Here is a 20,641-nt window from a genome sequence, read left to right as displayed (position 1 = left end):
GTCAACACTCCAATCACAAATTATTTTTCTATCTGGAAAACATTTTAAAATTAAGTTCCACTTCTGATAGGCCTTTTTTTCCTATTTTGTAATTGAATTAACTTAGGTTTCTTGGAATAATTCTAACCCAAGAATATCTGGGGATAAATTACAAGACAAGTAAATTGCAAGAAAAGTGGGGCTAAATTACAAATCCTAGAGGCCTAGTACTTAAAAGCAAGAGGTCAGCTATACGTTAGTCTTGCCAACATCAGCAGCCTGTCAGTGTTTAAGTCTCGGTGCTTGAGTCAGACCACCTATTTTCAGACAGCATCTAAATCCTGCAAAGAACCTAGATTAATCAGAACATTTGTTTTCAGACACATGGTCTTATAGACATCTATGTATGACCAGAAGTAACTCTCATCTAGACTGTATTGCTGCTGTATAGTCTGGGGAGGTACCTGAACTCTGCTGAAGTCCCATGAGGGTACTCATCGTGGAGCCCTGGTCAGACCATTCCTGGTTCATTCAGTGCAAAAGTCAGGGTCCGCGGTCGTTTACTTTGCTCACTGGTCAAGGATTGAATAGGCAACTGCCTGTCCTTATCCCAAAAGCCTAGAAGTTAGGATATATGAACTCCAGAACCTCCTGAGCATAAAAGTTTGAAGTCACAGCTTCTACTTCCCAAACAAATGTTCTAACTAGCAGGCTCAAATGGGGGCTTTTGCCCATATCAGGTGTAGATGGCTAGTAGGAACAGGAACAGACAAATCACAAAGGGTATAAAACACTTGACTCTGTAACCTAATATCAAATACACTGTGTGCAGGTGATTATTTTCATATTTGGATACTTAGTCCCAGTGCTATTGAAAACATTTTATATGCACATTTTCCACTTAAGACATACTGAATTAAATGCATTCACAGAATTAAGATAAAAAAGCCAAAGAGGTAACACAAGGCCCCTGCTTTGTCTGGAATGCTGAAAAGCAGCTTCAGTGTAAGCAACAAGAATTTTGGTCCTTGGCATAGAATTATAGAATGAATCATAGAGTCATAGAATGGTTTTGGTTGGAAGGGACCTTTAAAAATGACCTAGTACAACCCCCCTGCCACAGGCACAGAAATCTTTCACTAGACCAGGTTGCTCAAAGCTCCATCCACCTGACCTTGAACACTTCCAATGGTGGGGCAGCCACAACTTCTCTGGGCAACCTGTGCCAGCGCCTCACCACCCTCATCGTAAAAAATTTCTTCTTTATATCTAATCTAAATATACCTTCTTTCCGTTTAAAATAATTACTCCTTGTCATATCACTACAGGCCCTGATAAAAAAAAATCTCCATCTTTCTTATAAGCCCCCTTTAAGTACTAGAAGGCTGCCATAGGGTACCCCCAGAGCTTTCTCTTCTCCAGGCTGAACGACCCCAGCTCTCTCAGCCTGTCCTCATGGGAGAGATGTTCCAGCCCTCTGACCATTTTTGTGGCTCTTCTTTGGACCCGCTCAAGTAGGTCCATGTCTTGTGATGGGGACCCCAGAGTTGGGCGCAGGACTCCAGGTGGGGTCTCACCAGAGCAGAGTAGAGGGGCAGAATCACGTCCCTTGCCCTGCTGGTCACACTCCTTGTGATCTAGCCCAGGATATGGTTGGCTTTCTGGGCTGCAAGTGCATATTGCCAGCTCATATCTCATTTTCCATCCACCAATATCCCCAAGTCCTTCTCTGCAGAGCTGCTCTCAATCCCTTCATCCCCCAGTCTGTACTGATACTGGGGATTGCCCTGACCCGCGTGCAGGACCTTGTATTTGGACTTGTTTAACTTCATAAGGTTCACATGGGCCTGCTCCTCCAGCCTGTCAAGGTCCCTCTGGATGGCATCCCTTCCCTCATGTGTATCAGCTGCTCCACTCAACTTGGTGTCATCCACAAACTTGCTGAGGATGCACTCAGTCCCACTGCTTATGTTGTCGATAGTATTTTTCCCCATATGGACCCCTGAGGGACACAATTCATTACTGGTTTCCACTTGTATATTGAGCCATTGACTTAACTCTTTGGACATGGCCATCCAGCCCATTCCTCATCCATCTAATAGTCCATCCATCAAATCCATATCCCTCCAACCTTGATGTAAGAATGTTTGGGAAGACTATAGCAAAGGCCTTACAGAAGTCTATGCAGATGACATCCATAGCTATTCCCTCATTCACTTGTACAGTCATTCCCTTGCAGAAGGCCACTAGTTTAGTCAGGCATGATCTGTCCTTGATGAAGCCATGTTGACCATCTCTCTAATTACCTCCCCGTGTTCCACATGTTGTGATATATCTTCCAGGAGGATCTGTTCCATGATCTAATGAGAAGCAGGAGATGTATGCCCAAACCTCTTGCAGAGGAGATGGAGGGCTTTGCTTCCTGGGCAAGCTGCTCTAATCAAAAGGCTAATGTGTAACAGGAGCTGCCCTCTGTCCCTGTATCTGCTACTGCTGCTAGGTATCTCCTTTCCAAAGTGGGTCCTGCACAAATCCTTTTCCAAACGAAGCCCTGGTTCTGTGTTAGTTCAGCCATATGTGTATTCCCGATTGAGATACTTCAAGTGGCTTACCTTAGCAAAAGGTGCCTACCAGAAGCAGTAAGAGAGGCAGACCTTTTCTGCACCTTTTCTGCAGGTTGTGCAGAGGTGTAGGATTCTATCTTTGATGGTCACAGCAAATTGCCTACCTCTAAGGCAAGTCCATGGTAGTTGCCTGAAGTAGATGGGGCTGAATTATTTAGTAACGCATATGAGTCTCCTGAAGAAGCTTTTCTATCCAGAAATTACTTTTTAAGACTCATAAATCTTCCGAGGTTTATGAGTCTTAACATAAATGAAGATTACGATTTTAATCTCTTCAGGATTATTTTAGACTGGAGACTAAAAAACGCTCTGCATATCAGATTTTGCTATCATATCAAATTTTAAAATTCGATTTTGCATGCATCTTGGGTCTAAGCGCAGTAGTCAAATATGTATATAGTAAAAAAATGTTCCGCAAAACATAAAAAAAAAAAAATTAAAAAATTGTTTTTAATCTTGAAATCTTCATGAGGATTTCTTAGCTCAGTTCAAAAAATTGAGAAGAGCTGCTCAGTCTTTTATGATCATTTGCAAAGAAATCTGTAGTAAGTGGCTCATACAATACTTTACCAAGGTGTACTTACTGTACTTAATTAAGTTTGTGTAATTATTGCTGTTGTACTTAAATAGCATAACATAGGATGTGTTTGCACTGTGTGGAAATCCAGATATTAATCAGCCGTAATGGTAGCCTTTAACCTGCTACATATTATTTTTCCTGATGTGTATGCTTTAGGGTTATGACAACTACCAACTTTAACTTTGAATTGATTCTTTGCCAGGATTACAATCTTTTGGCAAGTTGTCAATACCTATTGTTGGGAAATTTTCCTGTGCATCTAGACTGGAATAACATCACACTAACATACATTTCACCGGGCGGCATGCTTGACATAATTATTGGCTTGGACATAATTTTTCAAAACTTTTCACCCCTGCAGGTTATTGTGAAGTAAATTTTTAAATTGCTTGTTTAGTGATGTTTTCTCATCTTGCACTATAATATGATCATCCTTGAGACCTGGATGATGTAATTTTATCACTGTGTTTAAAAGACAGGAAAAAGCTACCTTTAAATATACTCCTCATGGGAAAAATTGGAATTCTAAGGCAGTACAGACAACAGCTACTGAGCAAATTCAGTTATGGGGAAAACTTTAATTGGAGCTGGAATGTTAATTACTGTCTCCAAACAGCTTCCCTATTCAGTCACTAGCCTCAAAAAACAGGATAGCATACCTAATGAAAACTAATTTCAAGAAATTATATGAGCTTTATAGCACTTCAGGCCAAAACAGACTATTGTGTGAGCTAGTCTGAACTCTAGTATATGACAGAGCAATTAAGCAATTCAACTATCCAGTCCCTGGTTTAAGTTAATAAATACTGCTTAATTAAGACATAACTTGTGTTTGGCTGAAACACAAATTCTGCAAAAATATCTGGTTATGACAGGATATTGTATATATTTGTCAACAAATACATAGCCACCTTGCCTCTTGGGAGGTAATTCCAATGGATAATCAAAGTCACTGCTAAATTGTGTGCTTCTTATTTCAGTTTGAAAATACGTATGTATGTTCCTACACAGTATTCAAAGGAGATACAAGCAAGGTCTGCTCTTGCAGACTTGTGTTCAGCCAGCTCTGGAGTGGAAATATAGCTAGCTTCACTAGAGGCAGGTTACATTATGTGGGCTCTATATTACAACAGAGAGGTAAGTCCTGATCTGGGGCTAGCTCGTACTAGATCAGAAGCACATTGAAATCTGCTTGCACAAGCTTATTTGCAGATGGAGGAAGGCTTCTTTTCAGAACAAGGTCTTCATGAGCCCTTTGAAGCAGAAGCTAGGAAGAAGGAGTATCTGTAAGGAGTTTGTGGACAAATAGGAAGTGCAGTTTATTTTCACTCCAACAAGAGACGAAAACTAGAAACAAAGGTCATCCTTCTCTATGAGCTGTTAGATCAGTGGTGATGAACTCCTGGCATTGGTTCAAATTTGCTGTCAACAAAGATCTGCTCTGGAACCAATTACAATAAAGTGAAACGCTTTTTGAAATAAATTTGGCACCAAATATCAAAGTAAGTTCTCTATCAGTGTGTTAGATCATTACAAGCCTTAAAGACTTTGGATCAAATCCCAAATATGTGTAAAGATTGATTCCAAAGGTGGTGTCAAAGGGAATGAGAAGTTAGGGAAAGCAAAGGTCACATGGAGGCTACCTCTGAAGCTTTGGCATTACACAAGATTTCAAGTACTTCTACAGCTTTAATTCTCTGTACATATTGATAACCATATTTGGTATTCTCCCTTATTCTTGCTACTGTTAGTGTTAGAGCATTCTTCATATGGAAACCAAGGTTTGTTTCAAAAACTTATGGTAAGTCATGTTAAATACTTTAAGCAAGAAAATTTCTGTGTGTATTATATGAAAGGAGAGATACAAAGAGTAAAAAAAAAAAAAAAAAAAAGTCAACGGAAATGTAATTTGGCCAATGGCAAAGTGAGTCTCTGTCTTTGTCCAAGATGACATGGAAGGTCTATGCCACAGCTGAGAGCTCACCCTGAACTTCTGGATTCGCCAACCAATGCAAGAATGACAGTAGTAGTTTTCTTCCCTGAAAGATTTTTCCCATTTTGTATGTATCATTTCTTTATTGGATATGAAAAGTGGCCAGGATAACAATGCTTAAAATAATGTTGGTAAATATATATACATAAACAGCTAATAGCTTATGTGAAAAAGCCATAATTTACCCTTCAGAGTGCTACTTTGTATTTGAAAACTGAAGAGAATTGAACCTTAAGAAAAAATATAGGCTATTAAAAGCAGATTTATAGGATGCATACCTCATATGCATCACAAGTTGAGATTTTTGGAAATGTTGAATTACTTTGGCAGTCAATAGGTCTCAATGCAAAAGCATTTTATATCCAGTCAGCATTTTGTTGTTTTTCTTTGGGGAACTTCTTATATGTTTGCTAGAACTGAATTACTGGGTCATTTTACAGCAGAAGGGGTACATCTCTAGTTGAAAATGGGTTTTAGTTTGGTTTTTAGAAAGCATATTCATATTCCAAATTGTGGAGAGAGGGAAGTCAATGAATTAAAACACATAAACTGTTTTCTCAAAGACAGAAGATGAAAAAAAATCTATGGAAATCTGCTCCAAACTACCAACTTTATGACACATCTCTTTTGCAGCTAGTGACTCATCCTGGTTACCAGAGCAAGAATAAAACCCAGGAACTTGCCTCCAGTCCTATACTTTCACTAGATTATACCTGATGTTTGAGATTAATTAAGCTAAAGTCTTCAGTCTGAAAGAAAAGGTCAAAGGCTAACCAACACACAGTTAAAGACAGATTAATGAAGAACTTTGGTAATAATGAATCAACCAGTCTCTCAGTTCCAGGAACGTCCCCCAATATATCTCAGTAATTAAGCTCTCATGTAACAGAAATGCTGTAGGACAATCAAATTTTCCCTACCTATCACTGAATGAGATCTGCACTGAGTGAACACTGGGAAAGAAGGATCATGACATTTGTATTCAAGGGAGCTAAGTCCCAGTGAGGTCATGTTTCTAAGCATGCTAGGTCAAGCTCCATTTATTCCAGTTTCTCATCTTTTGCACATCATAAAAGCAGGCAAGCAGGCAAGAAGAACTTCCATTAATTTGTCATACTCTGCACACAGGTCTCAAGACAGAGAGTATGGTTTCAGGTTAAATGGCTGATCTTCCATCTAAAAACAACAACAAGGAGAGCAACAAATTTCAAGAGTGTGTCCAGATGGGACAATGGTGGTTGGATAGAAGAATAAAGTGCTCTATGTTGTCATCTTTCCTCATAAAGATTTACTGCCAAAAGGGGAAGAAGAGAGGGGAAAAAAAGCTTATTTTACAGAAACAACTGCTTCCTAAATGTTTTCATATCCCTGAGCTCTAATATCTTGTCACAGGATATTAATAATTTTTATCAAATGGAAAAGGAGTTAACTCATATCTCACTGTGGAGGAACAAAGCTCAGTATGTAACATTGCTCTCTGAGGAGTTAAAAAATTATTGTGTTTTTTTAAATGTAGATAAATTCTCAAATGGCCTCCCTGAGTATATTCATATCCCCATATCTAGGATTGCCTTTCCCAAACTGTTTATAAAAAGGATAAAGCATATTATATCCGTTCACAGTAGTGGAACATGGTAATTAGACTTGGAGATAAGCAAGGTTGCTTATGGTAAAATTGACCAGAGTGTTGGCATGAGAATAGTGATATTCACTTAGAACAAGGGACAGAAAGAAAAGAATTTGAAACATCAATGGTCAGTGCAATATGGACATTGACAAAAATTGTATTTCTCCAGAGGGGCTTTATTTTATTACTCACTTTTTCATTCATTTATTAATTTGAGAATAAATGAAAATATATGAAAACACATTGAGAAAATTTTAAAAAGTAGATAAGAAAAACTGAAATATTTCAAGACATCATTTACCCACAGTCAAGATGGTTGAGGTAGGAGCAATGCTCCTACCAGCTCCCTTTGCCACTGTATGCTTCCAATCCCAGCTGCCAAGGGTAGAAGTGAATAAGGAAGCCAAGGCTCACATCAGCTCAAACTCTGGCCTCTCCACTTCAATTGCAAGCTTGCTGATCAGTTGTGGTTTCTGTGATGTACCAAGCTCTCTGGTAGGATTATAACTTAAGCCACCTTTCTCTCACAGACCACTGAGTAGACCTCAAATGCCACTTTCAGTTACTACTTAATAGCACCTCTGCCTCAAACCAATGCAAAATCCCATTTCTAAAGAAAGCTAAAAATTAGCTGCATGGTTTACGCTGCTATTGAAAACCTCTTATAGTTTACGTGCTAACTATTTTTTTTTTTTTTTCCATTTTCTCTTCTGCTGTGGCCCACAAATACCAGGGAGAAATTATTCCTTGATAATATAGCAGAGATACATAAATCAAGTATGCAGAAAGTGTGAGATGGTCTAAACATCAGTAAGCATTCTGAGAAACAGTGAGAAATAGATACATGACCCCCAGATCTCTTCACCTAGAGTGAGCCTTATGGGTTATTACTGGGGAAAAAATGGTAATTAGTGTATTTTTCTTAAATATAAACATGACCTTAAAGTTCATGCACAAAACATCTACAAAACCTCCATTATCTCATTTCCAGTCATGCAAACTCTGATATTCTGTGCTACACATTATGACATGAAGTGACTAATACATATAGCTTTTTACTCAACCTCTCGGTAGTTGTCGCTGACTCGATCCAAACTGAGGGAGTACAAGAGGTCTCTTCCTCCCACGAACAGTCGCTCTTGATACTCATCCAGCAGCATTATATGAAGACCAAGATATCCAAATGGGCTATGAAAGACTGACGTCCTGTTTAAATCCCAGAGCTCTGAAATACAATCAGAGTGTGTGTGATAAATACCAAACAGCTTAGCTTTCATGGCTTCATTTTCATATCCTCCTAGGGAACTAGACAAGAAGTTGTGGGACATTAAAATGCTAATCGTATAATCTTTGAGTAAGAAAGAGACACAAAACACCTGGGAACAATCTTCAAAATGAGCCAGCTCTCCAGGAGGTTTGTGTATGAATCTTTACATCATAATCTTTGTGCTCAAAATATCGTGAGATGGGGATGAGTGAAAATCAGTTCTCTCCTTAACAGTTTCTGAAAGGAAAAAAAACACTGCTTAGGACATTAACTGAGAAAAATGAGAAAAAATGAATGAATTTATGGAAATTGAAAAAAATTACTGGAAATTTTCTCCTTGTCTTTCCCTCAGGCATGTCAAACTGCTGGTTTCTACTGTATGCACAACGTTGTTCTTGTTTTGTTTTCTGGGGGCTTGGGGTTGCTTGCTTTAAGCCCAGCACAGTCTCCACTCCGTTCGCCAAAAATATTGCCTCTAAATTCAGTGAGAACAATATGAAATCTGTGAAATGCATATTCATAATTTTCCAAGCAATTACTGATTTTGTCAAGAAATGCCCTGATCAGATAAGGGGAGCTGGGGTTTAGCTGCACATGATCCAGGCTAAAGTCACTTCCACAGAGAAAGGGAAATTCATCCTGGGTAATGTTGCAGAAACTTGGAATCAGGTCTCAGGAAGGAAGAAAGAGGCAAGCACAGGGGTCCTTCTGCACTCTCGAGCAGATGGTGAAGAGCACAGCCCAGCTCGCAGCAGCCAGAGAGGCTGAAAATCATTTTTCTGTCAGGAAGCATCACAAGAAGTCATTACAAAGAGTACCTTAAGACTGTCTCCAATACAGCAGAGCTGGGACTGGGGGAAAGGCACTACGTTCCTATGGCTCGATTGTGATGAATTGTTTTATTTTGAAGAAACAAAGATCACTCTTGGTAAGAGCAACTAAATTCCTTTCTGCTTATCCTCAGAGCTATCCCTAAGCATAACTTTTCCACTTGTTTGGCTGTGGCCCAGCAGCTGATGTTGGGAGAAGTGGGATTGTCCCAGAGCTAGTGAAGACAATGAATGGGCCCTCACCCAGTTTGGGGTAGAGGCTCCAGCTTGTGTGCCACACCAGCATTTATGTTCATTTGTCCATGCAGCACCTTGTCAGCCACATAGAGGACACGGCTGGTCTTCTGCAAGGGGACTGACTGGTCCTACATGTCAGAGAAAATCCTCGCACAGGTCTATCACTATGGCATCCACTTGGGATGCCATACATGCCATCCATATACGCTGTGATTTTTGAGAATGCAGCCTCATAAGGTACCCAAATATGAAACCACCAGCATTCCTAATCATTGTTAAAAATTTGTCCTTTGTTTCCTGAGAAAAGGACGTTCCAAACCAATGAGATTTCAATACTATATTTGAATTCAAATTTACCTTACCCACAAAAAGATTTAGCATGACCAATTTTCCTCATAAGATACCTTACTTATACCCTAAAATATAGAAAAGAGAACAAATCTTTTGAGCCAAGGAAAGAAATTTAGCATTCAATAAGGATATTAATTTGATCCAACAAATTGCCACAATTTCCTTTTCTTTTAAATTATTATTTATATTACATGCATGATGATAAGGGAATTCAATAATAGGATAAATGTGTTTTGTTCCATTTGTTGACTAGGTTTGATTCAAGTCAACAAAAGCTGAAATCTACTAGTTTCTGAAAGCTGTTTCCCTAGATAAAATTTCTATCAAGAGTCATACTAGAAACTCAGCCTCACAACTCTTTTATTTCCTGAGCTATCTTCAGATAGATTCAAAAGAATCTATTGACTAAACAGCTGTGGAGTATAATGTTAATATCTAGGCTTTCCATAACATTTTTTAACAGTAGAGGTCAAAACACTTTGTACCTGGGTGTGATTGGCCTCAATTAACAAATGGGAAAACTAAGTCACAGAGAGGAGCATGGTGATGAGCAGAACAAGTCTTTTTTGTCTACGCTCTGAGTACTGGCCAGTGAACAAGATACATTCTTTGACAGTGACACACTCAGCACAGAACTGCAAAGCAATGTGGAAATGGCACTTTCAAAGCAAGCTTCTCTTGACAAGCAAATCCATCAGATTGCTGTTTCAGAACATTGCTTGTTTGTGATCAGATTAGAAATGGAAGGAAATATTCTTTTTGTTCTAAATAAAGCCACTTTTTATTTGCAAGAATATAAAACATCCAATATATTTTATTTTTGAGTCAGTCTTGGAGTTAAAAGAATTGCATTTTAAAGTCTATATATATATATAAGCCACAAAAGGATACTGTGGTAGCTTCCCCAGACTTATTTCCATGTTGTCCTGAAGGCAAGTTTTTCATAAATGAGACAATCTTTCTTTACATAGATCAGAGATATCACTCATGTGTTCTCAATGAGATCACAAGGCATGATCAAGAGTCCTCTACCTGATCACGTACACTGGTAACTACTCATATAAGACTCAGTCTTGCCAAATACACCTGCAGATCTGATTGTCTGAAATGAAAGTTGAGAATATTAAACACCTTTCAAGATCAAATCTGTAAAAAGAGATATTTCTAGGACTATCTCCAGCAAAGCTATACAGGCATGGTTTTGCCATGGGTGTAGGCACAAGCACAGAAGTAAACCTGACATCTGGAAGGGCTGGAAAACACCAAGCAGTGGGACCTGGGGAGTGATTTTGTTACTGAAACGCAAATGTAATAGTATGATGTAGTTCCTTTGAAAGGTACTAGGAATTCTGGAAATTGTAGGATATCTGAGATATTAGGACAGTGTAGACAAACAGGATACAACACCTTCTGAATGTTAGGAGAATGGGTGGGATATCCGGGAGTCTAAAATGGCACTAGATGTCTGTCATTTCTAGGCAAGTGAATCTCACCGTGATCTGGCTTGATGTAAATGACCCAGGTATTGAAGCAGTAGAACTTCGAATGCAGCTGTACTGCTCCCAGACTTGAGCTGCTGCAGCCACAGGCCCCACAGCCTTCACACTCATTTAGTGACTCGTTACTACATGCATTGTTGCACTTTGCAGTGGTGAGATACCCTTAGACATTGAAATCATGGCACAATTGGGAGTGAATGTTTGCAAGGGTCATCTTGTGACTACAGACTCCTCAAGGTGTCAAGAGTTGTGCTCCTGCTCATGCCCACACCCTTAGTTTGAAAAATTAAGCTTCTCGATCACACCTAAACTTGAGCATAACCCCAAAAGAGGTTGTTCTTCTACCTAGTACTAGGAGTTAATAGCTACATTTCTGCTGAGCACATCTAGCACTTACAAGATCATGTGCAACTGAGATTTTCCTTGAGAACCTGGCCAGAGAAAAATACAGTGCTGCCTAATGTTTTTAAAATATTCTGGTGGCTAAATCAGTCACCTGAGAAATAGCAGACATGATTTCAATTTCCTTTTCTAAATGGATTGAAACGCAGATCGTTCTCTCTTCATAAAGAGGTCTAATCGCAAGCTATTACCTGCTGGATTGGTAGGGAAGGATGGATGCTTTCTCCATTTCCTGTTGAAGAAGTGCAACAAAATATTCAAGCTTCAGGAAGAGTGAACAAGCAGTAGCATGAGTCTAATTTAGTAGTTAAATTGCTTTTCTGGGAAAGAAGTTCTGGCTCTAGTGCTCAAAATAGTCTATGCATTTTATATTAAACAGTCAGTGGATTGTGTGTATAAACTGTTCTAGCACATGGACTAGAAACCCCCAGCTCCTTTCTCACCTGGGAATGGCTAAAGATTTCAGCTGAGTAAAATCCTTTCTTTTATTGACTCTCTATAGATTTTTGTGACAAAAAGCCTTTCCTCTATGAAGATCTTGTGTAAAGAAATAAGAAGCAAGAGAAAAAGAGGATGAATTGTTCAGGGAGAATATGTTGTTAGTGCTCAACACACAGGACAAAAGAGAAAAGATCATTCCTACTCCTATCTTTTGGTAAAAACCGAGCTTCAAATTGCTTCAGTATACTGATCCCCAAATTTGAGAAAATGTTATTCAGCTTTCGTACTATAACGTTTTGCTATTTTAATCTTAACCAACATAACTAAACCCACAACATTACAGTACAAACAATATTTTACTCAACAAAGGAAGGACTGCTTCAATATTTACATATTCCTATATGGCACTTCACTTACCTGTAAAAGCCTTAAAGCAAGTCTGGGCTGCTAGATTACATTTCATAAGAGAACAAATCTTATTTCTTGCTGTTTTAAATGCTGAGAACAAACCTGAAGGTTTTTTATCTGTCTGCCAGAGCTTGCTGGCAAATATTCAGACTGATCTTGCTTATAGCACATCTACTTTGGTGAGCATATTCATATTATATCCTCTTTGACAAGATGGATTCTGTTAGCCATTTGACAAGCAATGTTATTTATATGCATAATAGCCGATTTCTTGAATGTTTTAATGACCAGAATGTAATTTTTTCTAACTTCTAAGATTGTGTTAAAACAGCCATTTCTTCTATTACAAAAAAAAAAAAAAAAAAAAAAAAAGTCAATACCCTATGTTGATATTTTTTAAGTATAAATGCTTGATAACTAAAATATGTTTGGGACATGAAGTGCAAAAACCTCATTGCTGCTCCACAGCAGCCAGAGTATAGTGAGATTTCCTTTATAACAGGTTCTCAGAAATTAAGCATGAAGTAAGATATAACTTTGAACCTTGAATATAGACAAATATCACTACAGATTTTTTGATTTTTTTTTTTCTCAGGGACTGACAAAGCTGCTGTTGCTCTGCTCTGTTTTTTATAGCATTACATCATCACAACTGCACAAGTCTATTGCTTTTGCCCTTTTTTGCCCTCATAAAAATCTTTGGTTCCCCTTTTAAAATCTACAGAAATATAGTCTCACCTCCCACACTACTTTATGCTGCAGAACATTCTTCCGGCAAAGATGTTTTCCAGATGCAGGGCACTGACAAATGAGTCTGGCACTTTGAACATGTTGAGTACATGAGGTGGACGTCTCAGTGCTGCTTTACAGGAAGAGGTAACGACTGGGGTTGCCTTCTGTCCCCATCAATAATGTAAAAGGCCACAGATATAAAGTCTAGGTAATGTGAACACCTGAATGACATTTTATGTTTCCAATTATCAGCATAGTCCTGGAATATATATATATTACAGTGGAACAAGTTTTATAAGAATTTGGTGAGCCTTGTGTAATTTTAGTTAATTCAGCTTTTTGCTACATAGCTGACAAGTGATAACAAAATCTGCTTACATGTGACAAGAAAAGGACAGAAAGAAAAAGGAGGAAAACCAAAAAGGAGACATTGGGGAAAACCTGAAGTATCTGTGACACTGTTTATGAACTACAGGTTAAGAGTAAGATCAGGCAATGCAAGTGTCCTTCAGTTTTAAGCCACCAGTACTTTAAAGCATATTACTATTCAAGGGTACTCTAAAGAGTCATCCATCACAAGGACAAAAATATAATCTTACAAGTAGTTGGATCTTTCTGACAAGGTTAAGACCTCTAACTGGCAATGTTCCATATAAAATTGGTAACAGGAGGCAGAAGTTTTCTTCCCTGGGTAAAAAAATAGAGATAAAAGCTCACCCCAAAAACCTATGCTGCTGAATATGAGATAGTGCATTAACAATTTTTACTTTCCTGTGCTCACAGACATCAGTCATCTTGCTGCAAAAATAATTCTAAGGGCATGACAGGGATTGCCAGTTAGTGGAAGGATATGCTAACTCAGGTGAACCAGCAAGCAACTGAACCAGTTGAGCAATAGAAAAGGGGACAGTGTAAATTGGCCAGAGGTTGCTGAAGTCAAAGCTGCTACATAAGGTTTGCTAGCAAATCGGAGCCAAGAACTTTAAAGGCAGAATTAATTGCAAACAGCAAACTAACTAAAAAATCTTGGTAGTAATAATGCTGAAAGTTACCACTGTACTTTTAAAAGACAGTTCTTAAGATATTTGAGTATCTTATTTGGGGAACATGAATCAGTAGGAGATAAAAGGCTGTAAGGGAGACTGAAGTATGAACTTTTACTGCTTGAGGTTTTATCTGTGTGGCTGCCAGGCAGATGCCTCAGAAACTTGGCAGGGTAGGAGACAGAAAGCAAACTCTAGTAATGACAAGCAAAAACCCATTAGTCCATAACTACTTTCACATGATTCAACCTCTGCTCTTAACAGCAGGTGAGTTTGGCTATCTAGCTATATTTGGAGAATGTAATTGGCTTCATGAAGTGAGCTGGTGCAGCAAAGTCCATGAATAATTTTGTTTGTTTGGTGCTTTTCCTCCAAATGTGTGGATCTAGTGATGAAGTTTAAATTATAGTGAAAACCTCAAACAAAGGACTTTCCCTGTGAGTTTGTTTAAATTACAGAGGCAAAAGTGTCTGAAATTAAAAGGTATGGTTTGGGGAGACAAGAATAATTTCAATCTGTATGCAATACAAAACTCTCTTTTTTTCTAAGAATATTGGAAAAACCTATAACTGGAACATGTAATAAATCATAGGGTATAATTTTGTTTCTTCTAATTCTACTCAGCTTATGGCAGAAAAATTTCAGTGGAACTTGAAAGTCTTTAACACAGCTAATCATGTTAGCTCATGTCGTAATCCTTGATATTTCCATTTCACATTATTATATGTCACATATATACTGTGACATATATATATACTTTGTTACATCTAGCAAATATTTAGTTTTTCTTCCCTGCTGGCAAAATAACATACTCAGTTAGTCCTACTATAATTGATCTGGTTTTAGTTACTAAACAACAGAAATATAACCATTACAAATCTACCAGGACTTATAGTATTGACATGCTACATACTACTAAAAAAACAAGGTGTATGCTTACACAGTATTTCATCATGTTTCTAGTTCTTGCTGGAAACTTCACAGTGTACATCAAATTAAAAATAATCACACATAATCGTCATACAAACTGAGTTTACTGCACTTGTAAGGTGCATTTCTAGAAGTACATGCCAGTCCAATAAAAATTATCTGATATTCAATTTAATGTTACTAATTCTAAAAAAGAAATTTAATGCAGTATAATAAAATCTTGGTATTCTTGGTATTTAATGAAACCTACTTAGTAATGATGGCCAATTTACAGACTGTCTTAGAAGAAAACTTCGTTGTAAATCAGCTGAAAACATTCACAGTACCTACTTAATAGTAGTGTGTGTTGAAGTGCTATTTGTTTTCTGACGGTAATGTATGTGACCCTACCAATTTCTGGACCTTATTGTTGATTTTCATTACAGCAGTAGAAAGCTACTATGACTTCTGATATAAGGCTTAATCCAGAGCTCATCTGCCATTTTTCCCAGTTAAGTTCATTAACTTTCAGCTAGGTAATCACACCAATATAGATTAAATATATGTGAAACAGTGTATGAATAATAGTTTTCCTCCTGTATTTTATCTGAACCTGAGAAACAACAGACATAGAATCAACTCAGAATGAGAGGAAATATTCATAATTCCGATGTTAAACTTTTATTTGAAGGATGATTTCTTCCACACATTCACAACATGCTTTTAATGACAACATTTAATATTTAAAAATAATAATAATTCAGTGAACATTTATTCTGAAATATTTTAAATTAAGCATATTATATTGGTTCCATATCTATTTCCAGTTAACTGGATATTGCTTGCTGAGTGATGGATCTTTTTTTTTACTATTATTCATTTTGGTGTTAAACAGCAAATTTTGGCACGCATTCAAACAAATTTGCTATGGTCAAGTTGACATACTCCTCATACCAGAGACTCTATTATTAAAATAAAATTTGTTTAGCTTTCCAGTGTGATTTTTCTTAGAAAAGGTACACACATCCCCAAAGTGTTCTCTGACAATGCAGTTCAAAAATGTGGTTGTGATAGAAAATATTAAACCATATTCGTTGCTTATGAAAAATGACATAATACCATTGCTATTACAAGTCCCCAGGTCTCAGTCCAAGGTAGTGTAGCTGTTTATTCATGTGAGCAATATTAAACCAGTATAATGTGGCTGCCTACAACTCTCTAGTGACTTCAAACCCTACTGACCCTTATCTCTTTAATAAAGCATTTTGAGTAGGTGATAATAAGTGACAATGTTGTGGATAACAAAAATATTTATTAATGTTAGAAATTTTTTTTTCTAAATGTGGAATGCATGATAGAAAGCTTCAGAAATGTGTTTATCTATAAAAACGTTCCAGCAGAAATATAAATTGGAAATTTTTTAATATGAAATTGTTCCAGACTAAGGGTGACACAAGCATCCATGAAATAGTCTTTGAGAACATGATCTACTTCATCCAATGTGTTTCTAAGGAAGTAAGCATACAAAGAAATGTCCCCTTTAAATTATACTCACAGAAGATGTTTTGCATTATTTTTAATATCTTAATAGTGTTAACAAGTGAAAGAATCGATTTATAAAACTCTTGAGTTTTACAGGATACATATGGTTCAAATAACCACAGCCCTCTTCTGATGAAACACAGACAGTCCAGTCTCTTGAGGACTTGATTTATTAAGGTGTACCACTTACTACATGCTTATTACCACACCAATCTGGGAAGGGTAGAATTCTTCCTACGGAGCAATCCAGTGTTTTGACAGAAAGAGAATCTGGTGCTTTCATTTAAAATGAAGATGCCAAAAGTCAGGGTTTTATGCTATTCAAAATGACTGTTAAATTGAATTTCCTTTGAAAAAAGATGGATAAAAATGAGCTATCCCATGTGATTTTCAGGGGCATATGCTCTTGGGCAGGATGGCATGTGATTGACAGTATACTTAAGGCTATCTGGAATCATCAACATGATAAAAAACAGAATGGAGGAGAAAGGAGGCATTGTAAGAAAATCAAAAGGCAGAGGGAAAATTGAGGTGGAAATAACTAAAAAGATGAAAGGAAAGTTTCAAGGTACTTTTTTTCTGCCAAATCAATTACAGCAGATGCAGAGTTTGAGATAATATTCCATAGGTGAGTTTAGAAAGATTTATTACACCTCACACACCAATATAAACCCAAGTTTTGCCGAGCATGGTAACTCTAAACAGCAGTGAATGGATTTATGTAGAAATTAGTACATTGTTACCCCAAAGTGTGTTCTCTTTAATTGAACAGAATAGCTTCTCTGGAAAGATTTAATTCACAGAAAGGACACAAGCATTTAGCTGCTAAACATCAATGTCTACAGAAGACCTACCTAATTTGAGTTATCCAGCACTAACAGATCCATGGTTCAATCCTGCTTTTCCAGATATGTCCCAAAAACTTTTAAATATTAATGAAAACTGAATACATCAAAGGTCTGTTTGTTGGCTTTATTTTAATTATGTTATCTTTTTTAGTATGAGACAGATTTTTATGACAGTATACAAGTGCTTATACTGTAGGTGGGATATATCATATTCAGCTTTTGTTTTGTTCAAAGTCAGGTGTCTAGTTTAAGATATTTATCCAGCTATCTTTTCTATCAGAACAAGAGAAAGAGGCATTCCCAAATGGCATATTAAAATTTCTTTATAAAAGAATCTAAACACATATATTCTAAAAGTGGTCTTTTCAATACTCCAAATTTTAAGTCTACTACGTTTTAGATACATAGTTAAATGTAGATGAATTCCACCCCAAAATGCATTCTATACATAAGATAAAGTTGTACTTTGTCAATGTTTGCCATTTTAGGAAATACAATGAAGGGCAACACATAGAAATAACAGTCTTTAAGGATCTTTTTTGCCTCTACTGTTTCTCCCCCAGTATGCCTAATTATCTGGAAAATGCTAGTTACGTTAAATGCCTTGGAAGAGAGAGACAGAGAAAAGCTTTATTTGAATAACTTGGGACATATTTGAAACCTTTCAAAGTCAATAATGCTTTGCAAAAATTAGCAGTTAAAACCAGAGACATCTTGTGCCATTTGACTTTGAGCCAGTGGAACTCAACAGAATTGATCTTAAGCAGTGTAACTGGAGAAGTCAGTATTAGGCAGCTATTAATGTTCACATAACTATTATGAATTGTATCATGAACCATTACATATCATCCTTAAACCTTCACAGATATGCGCACCCATCCTCCCCCTCCTTTTCTTTTTTTTCTTTTCTGGCAGATTTTGCAAGACAATGGAAAACCTAGTGTTTGTTTAGAAGTTTATTGTATATTTGACATTAGGATTATCTTTTCTCATGGTAAATTTGAGCATCTAACAGAATCAGACAATAGACCCTACAGAATTTCAGATGTAATTTGTGCTCTTAAACCCTTCAGATGCTTTTAGAAAAATACCCAGTGGTAATAAAAGCCCTGTCAGACTGCAGAGAAATCTACATGTAGAGGGGAGAAACAGTCTCCCCAAATTACAAGTAACACCTCTATATTCTCATTTGACCTGATGGTAACCATAAAAAGACCCCAATAACCCTTCCACCTACAAAATGGAACATTGGCTCAGTATGACTCTGTCCTGATTCATTTTGCATAGTATGTATAAACACCATACACTTGTGAAGTGTTCCTCCTTTAGTTCTTTCTTCACTGTATATTTAGAAATTCACCTTCATCTTGATGCTTGGTTTACCATTGGTGCTTAACTTCAGATGTTTTGGGGTCATGCTGTCTTTTCTTCTCATAACTGACTACAATAGGTAGAACATGAGATAATTTCATTAATAGCTTTTATTTCTCACAAGGGCTATTGAGGTTTAGAATTATAGAGATACTATCGAAATGAGGGGTTGATACAGTGGATTCATTTCTGTAATACTAGAATGCTGTGCAAAAGCCCATATTGATTTAGGGATTATATCATAGAATCATAGAGAGGTTTGGGTTGGAAGGGACCTTAAAGATTATCTAGTCCCAACCCCCCTGCCATGGGCAGGGACACCTTCCACCAGACCAGGTTGCTCAAAGCTCCATCCGACCTGGCCTCAAACACTGCCAGGGATGGGGCATCTACAGCTTCTCTGGGCAACCTGTGCCAGCGCCTCACCACCCTCATCGTAAAAACTTTCTTCTTTATATCTAATCTAAATATACCTTCTTTCCGTTTAAAATAATTACTCCTTGTCATATCACTACAGGCCCTGATAAAAAAAATCTCCATCTTTCTTATAAGCCCCCTTTAAGTACTAGAAGGCTGCCATAGGGTACCCCCAGAGCTTTCTCTTCTCCAGGCTGAACGACCCCAGCTCTCTCAGCCTGTCCTCATGGGAGAGATGTTCCAGCCCTCTGACCATTTTTGTGGCTCTTCTTTGGACCTGCTCAAGCAGGTCCATGTCTTGTGATGGGGACCCCAGAGTTGGGCGCAGGACTCCAGGTGGGGTCTCACCAAAGCAGAGTAGAGGGGCAGAATCACGTCCCTTGCCCTGCTGGTCACACTCCTTGTGATCTAGCCCAGGATATGGTTGGCTTTCTGGGCTGCAAGTGCATATTGCCAGCTCATATCTCATTTTCCGTCCACCAATATCCCCAAGTCCTTCTCTGCAGAGCTGCTCTCAATCCCTTCATCCCCCAGTCTGTACTGATACTGGGGATTGCCCTGACCCGCGTGCAGGACCTTGTATTTGGACTTGTTTAACTTCATAAGGTTCACATGGGCCTGCTCCTCCAGCCTGTCAAGGTCCCTCTGGATGGCATCCCTTCCCTCATGTGTATCAGCTGCTCCACTCAACTTGGTGTCATCCACAAACTTGCTGAAGGTGCACTCAATCCTACCGTCTATGTTGTTGATGAAGATATTAAATAGTATTTTTCCCCATACGGACCCTTGAGGGACACCACGCGGTTACTATATTATGTACTGTTTGGCGCTGCAAAAATAGACAGCCCTGGAGTATCCTTTTCTTTGGGAATTTGCAATCTAACTGGAAAGCACAGCCAAAAAAGAAAGCAAAGGAAAGAATTTCCCTTATGAAGATGGGGAAAATGAGAAAATAATAATTTCAGTTTTCACAAAATTCACCAGGGTTTGGATTTACCTCTACATGATTTGCAATGATCATTCAGTAAGTCTGTACGTAACTGTTGGACCCTTCGTATTTTGAACACCAGTACAATGGGTGACTCACAAGGCTACTATGCTGTGATGAGAATTTGCCCTCAGAAGAAAGGGAGCAGAACAGACACGAGGTATTAGAACAAGGAGAGAATATTTTTCTGGCACTGAAAGAATTTTTAAAGACTTTTAAAACCGTTTCCATCCCAAACTGGAATAAAATCTTCAAATACAGGGCATTTCCAAAGATTGAAAAAGCCTGTTATTTTCACATTGTCCCCATGGAACTATTTTAATAATTTTACATAGAGTAATCGTTTTATTGTAAGTCAACTAACATTTCAAAATTAAATGTTCTTTGAACAAAATAGAAGTCTTAATTTAAAACATGTAAATATCCTTTTTTTTTTTTGCCAAAGTATTAATCAATGAAAACATTCAGTTTCCATGAGTTCATGTTTCGTAAAGGGAAAAAAAGCCCAAAACCAAACCCAGGATTGATATAACCAGCAAAGAACTTCTGCATA

At 37.7% G+C, this 20,641-nt stretch overlaps 1 protein-coding gene across 2 annotated transcripts in view; it reads right to left on the bottom strand.

The window, feature by feature from the left end:
* Window positions 1-20,641, bottom strand: part of SEMA3E (semaphorin 3E) — a 147,164-nt gene that overhangs the window by 62,416 nt on the left and 64,107 nt on the right. For both annotated transcript variants that reach the window (XM_049814317.1, XM_049814319.1), the window contains exon 2: window positions 7,868-8,028. In XM_049814317.1, coding sequence (XP_049670274.1) covers window positions 7,868-8,028 — 161 coding nt within the window. The remainder of the gene's footprint in view (window positions 1-7,867; window positions 8,029-20,641) is intronic.

Source organism: Accipiter gentilis, chromosome 11 (assembly GCF_929443795.1).
Source record: "Accipiter gentilis chromosome 11, bAccGen1.1, whole genome shotgun sequence".
NCBI lineage: Eukaryota > Metazoa > Chordata > Aves > Accipitriformes > Accipitridae > Astur > Astur gentilis.
This window is presented reverse-complemented; position numbering and strand designations above follow the sequence as displayed.